This window comes from Ruditapes philippinarum, unplaced genomic scaffold (genome assembly GCF_026571515.1).
Source record: "Ruditapes philippinarum isolate M1 unplaced genomic scaffold, ASM2657151v2 ctg28277_1_1_1_1, whole genome shotgun sequence".
Classification (NCBI taxonomy): Eukaryota; Metazoa; Mollusca; class Bivalvia; order Venerida; family Veneridae; genus Ruditapes; species Ruditapes philippinarum.
This window is the reverse complement of record NW_026856029.1, coordinates 1-3,885: the sequence shown is the minus strand read 5'-3', so window position 1 is coordinate 3,885 and position 3,885 is coordinate 1. Positions and strand designations below refer to the sequence as shown.

Sequence of the window (3,885 nt, the reverse complement as noted above, 5' to 3'; positions counted from 1 at the left end):
AGGGGGGGCGCCGGGAGGGGGGAGGCGGAAGAGGACAGAAAGAGGGGGCAGAGGGGAGACGGCAGGGAGGGGAAAGAACGGGAGCGAGGGAAGCAAGGGGCCCGGGAGGGAGGGAGGAAGGCGGGGGGCGGAGCGAGGAGGGGGGAAGGCGAGGCAAGGGGGCGGGAGAAGGAGCAGGCCGGGAGGAGGGAGGACCGGACGGGAGAAGAGGGCCGAGAAGCGCGGAAGGAGAGGGGCAGGGAGGAGAGAGGGGAGGAGCAGGAGGGAAAAGAGGAGACAAGAAGAGAGGGCGAGGAGCGCGAGGGAGGAAGAAGGAAGGGAAGGGGAGCGCGGGAGGGAGGGGGAGCAGGGAAGGAGGGGGGGGAGACGGGAGGGCAGGGGAAGCGGGACGCAGCGAGGCAGGAGAGGCGGAGGGAGAAAACGCGGGAGGAGAGGCCGGGACGGGGGAGGAGGGGCGGGAGAAAGGAAAGGGGCAGGAGGAAAGAGGGGAGAGAGAGGGGGAGGGGCAGAGACGGGGAGAGGGAGCCAGGAGAGAAAGAGGAGCCGGGCAAAAGAGGGCCGGGGGAGAGGGACAGAGAAGGGAAAAAGAGGAGGGGGAAGGGCACAGGGCAAACGGGCAGGAGGGGGGGGGGGGGAAGGGGGGAGGGGACAACAGCGCGGAAACAAGAACCAGGGCAACCAAACGGCGCAGAAGGAAGGGAGGGGGACGGGCAGGGCAACAGGAAGGCAAGGAAAAGGCGAGGGGCGGGACAAACCAAAAAAGGAAAAGGAGGACAGGCGGCGGGGCGCAAGGCCGAAGCGGGAAGGGGACGGGAGAGGGACGGCGACCAGAGGGCAGGAGGGGACCAGAGGACAAGAAGGACGCACACCCGGCGGGGGCCGGGAGGGACGGAGAGGAGAGAAGGGAAACGGGAAAGGGGGCGGAAGCGGAAGAGGGGGGGGGACAACCGGGAACGGGGCACAGGAGGCAGCGGAGAGAGAAGGGAAGGGAAGAAGGAGCAGGGAACACGCCGGACGGGAGCCGGGGGCTAGGGCCAAGAACAGACGAGAGGGGCAGCACAGAGGCGGCGCGGGGAAAAAGAGAAAGCGGGGGCGAGAGACAGCGAGCAAGGGAAAGGAAAAAAAGAGGGAAAGAAGGAAAAGCACACGAAGACAGGGGGAGGGACGGGACAGGGAGAGGCCAGAGGAGAGGGAAAAAAGAGAACAAGGAAAGGGGCCACGCGGCCAAAAAGGACGGGCAGGGAAACAGAAAAGAAAAACAAAAAAGGAGAGGGGGAGAAAGGCCAGAGCCGGGAGGACCCGAGGGAACGAGGCGAGGAGAAAGAGACAGAGGGCAAGGGAAGGAGGGGAGAGGGAGGGGCGGGAGGAGGCAGCGGAAGCAAGGGGAAAGAAGGGGAAGGAAAAAGAAAGGGGAGGCGGGCCAGGAAAGAAGGGGACAAGGACAAGAGAAGAAGGCAAGACAGGACCGGGAAAGACAGGACACGGCGGGCAGAGAGACGAGCCACAAAGGAAGGGAGGGAGGGAGAAGGGGAAGCGGGAGGGAAAGAAACAGGGCGGAGTGGGGAGAGAGCAACAGGGAAAGCCAACAGGGACGGGGGAAGCCAGGAAGGAGAAGAAAGCAACAGACACGCGACAACGGCCGGAGAACGGGCGGGACGGGACGGGGGGGCCGAGCAGGGGACGGCCCAAAAGCACAAGGACACAGAAAAGAAGAAGGGAGAAACGGAAAGGACAAACGGGACCAGAACACAGGGCAGGCCGGGAGGGCGGAAACGGAAGAGGGCAAGAGGAGACGACCAGAACGAAAGGGGCGGGGGAAGGCAAGGCAGAGAGGGGCGGACCGCCGGAGGGGAAAGAGGGCCGGCCAGGGAAGAGAAACAGCGACAGGGGAAGGGCAAAGACGGGGAGGAAAGGGGCGCAGAGCGGCGGCAAGGAGAAGGCGCAAAGAAAGAAGGGAACGGGAAGGGAGCGGAAAAGGAGGGGAAGGGAAGGGCCAGGGAGGGCCGAGGGGCGGAGGAGCAAGGGCCGAGGGGGCGGGAACAGCCGACAAAGGCGGAAAAAGAGGGAGACCACGGGGCGGAGGGGCGCGGGGAACAGAAAAAAAAGGAGAAAGCGCGGGCAAGGGAGGAGGGCAAGAGGCGGGACAAGAACACAAAGAGACCGGACGAACAAGAGGAGAAAGGGCGGGAAAACGGCGAGGGGCAAGGGAAACGGGAGGAAGCAGGAAAGGACAAAAGAGGAGGACGGAAAGAGAGAGAGAGAGAGGCAGGCCGAGGAGGGAGCGGGAGAGGAAAGAAGGAAAAGGGAGGAGGCAGGGACAAGGAGGGCGAGAAAGGGGGCAAACAGAGGAGAGGGACGGGAAGAGGGACGAAGAAGGGACAGGGACAAGGAAGGGGAGAGGAAAAGGGGGAGGAGGGGGAGAAAGGGGACAGCAAAAAAAAGGGCCAGAAAAGGGGACACGCGGGCAGAGGAGACGCAATAAAGAGGGAGGAGAGGGGGAGAGGACGGGCCCACGGCAAGGGAAAAGGAGGGGAGAGAAAAAAGGGAACAAGAAAAAGGGAGGAGGGAAGAGGGGCGAGACGGCAGAGCAGACGAGGGAGGGCAGGGCGGGGGGAACAGAGGGACAAGGGGCAAATGGGAAACGGAAACAGGGAGGAGAGATCAGGGGGAAGAGGGAAAAAGGCGACCAGAGGACAAGAGGAGAGGAGAAGAAGGAAATGAGGAGAAGCAGAAAGGAGGGGGAGGGGAGGGAGAGACCGAGGGAAGGGAAGAAGAGGAGGAGGGAGGCAGGAAGGAAAAGAGAAGCAGAGAGGAGGGGGAGAAGGAGAGAGAGAGATGAGGGAGAGAACAGAGAGGAGGAGGAGAAGAGGAGGAAGAGGAGGAAAGAAGAGAAGGGGAGAAGACAGAGAGTCAGGGAGAGAGAAGGAAGGAGAAGAGAAGAGAGGAGGAAGAGAGGAGAGAAGGGGGAGAGGGGAGGAGGGAAAGAGGAGAAGGCAGGGGAGGGGGGGAGGAGGGGGACAGAGCGGAAGAGAGGGGAGAAGGGAGCAGAGGGGAGGGAGAAGGAGAGAGAGCAATAGAGGAGAAGGATCAAGGTATAGGGAGAGGGGAGGGGGAGGGGAGGAGAGATCAGGTGAGAGGAGGAGAATGGACAGAGAGGAGAAGGGAGAAGGGAGTCAGATGAGAGATGAAGGAAGAGGGGAGAGGAAGAAGGGAGATGGGGATGAGGGGGAGGGAAGGAGGGGCCAAGAAGGAGAGGGAAAAGGAAAGGAAAGGAGGGGCAGGACGGACAAAGGGCGAGAGGGGAGGAGGGCAGAGAAGGGAGGAGGACCGGGGCGGAAGGGAGGCCGGAGAGAAAGGGCAAAGGGAGCGAGGGGGACAGAAAGGAGGAGGAGACAGGGCAGAAAGGGGACGGGCAAGGCAGGGAGAAAAGGAGAGAAGGGAAGGGGGGGCGAGGAGGAGGGGCACGAGGGGAAGGGGGGGAGGCAAAAGGGCAAAGAGGGAGAGAAAAGGGAGGGGAGAAAGGGAAGAAAACGGGGACGGGGGAGAAGACAGGCAGGCAAGGAGAGGGGGCCCAGGAAGGGCAGAGGAAAGGGAAAGGGGGAAAAGGGGAAGAGAAGGGAGGGAGCGAAAGAGGAAAGGGAAAGGAGGCGGGAGAAAGGGGAAAGGGAACAGAGGAGGGGGAAGGAGGAGGAAAAAGGAGAGGCGGAGAAGAACGGGGAGAGAGGGGAAAAGCAAAGGAGAGGGGGCGGAGGGGGGAACAAGGGGAGGGGCAGGCGAGGGAACAAGAAGGGGAAGAGAGGGGAGGCAGGGAAGCGGGAGAGAGAAACAAGAGGGGAGGGGAAAGGACAGAGGGCGGAAAGGGAAAGAGAGGGAAAGAGGACAAAG

The 3,885-nt window shown here is 62.8% G+C and overlaps 2 protein-coding genes across 2 annotated transcripts; both read left to right on the top strand.

Moving 5' to 3' along the window:
* Window positions 1-65: 65 nt before the first annotated feature.
* On the top strand, window positions 66-2,721 carry LOC132745179 (uncharacterized; the record flags this gene model as incomplete). Its single annotated transcript, XM_060734008.1, has 2 exons — window positions 66-1,027; window positions 1,063-2,721. Coding segments are annotated over 2 exons (2,621 nt in total), but the record flags the coding sequence as incomplete, so codon positions are not given.
* A 423-nt stretch (window positions 2,722-3,144) lies between these two features.
* LOC132745178 (octapeptide-repeat protein T2-like) lies at window positions 3,145-3,852 on the top strand (the record flags this gene model as incomplete). The annotated part of the gene is made up of 1 exon (XM_060734007.1): window positions 3,145-3,852. A coding segment is annotated over exon 1 (708 nt), but the record flags the coding sequence as incomplete, so codon positions are not given.
* Window positions 3,853-3,885: the final 33 nt, after the last annotated feature.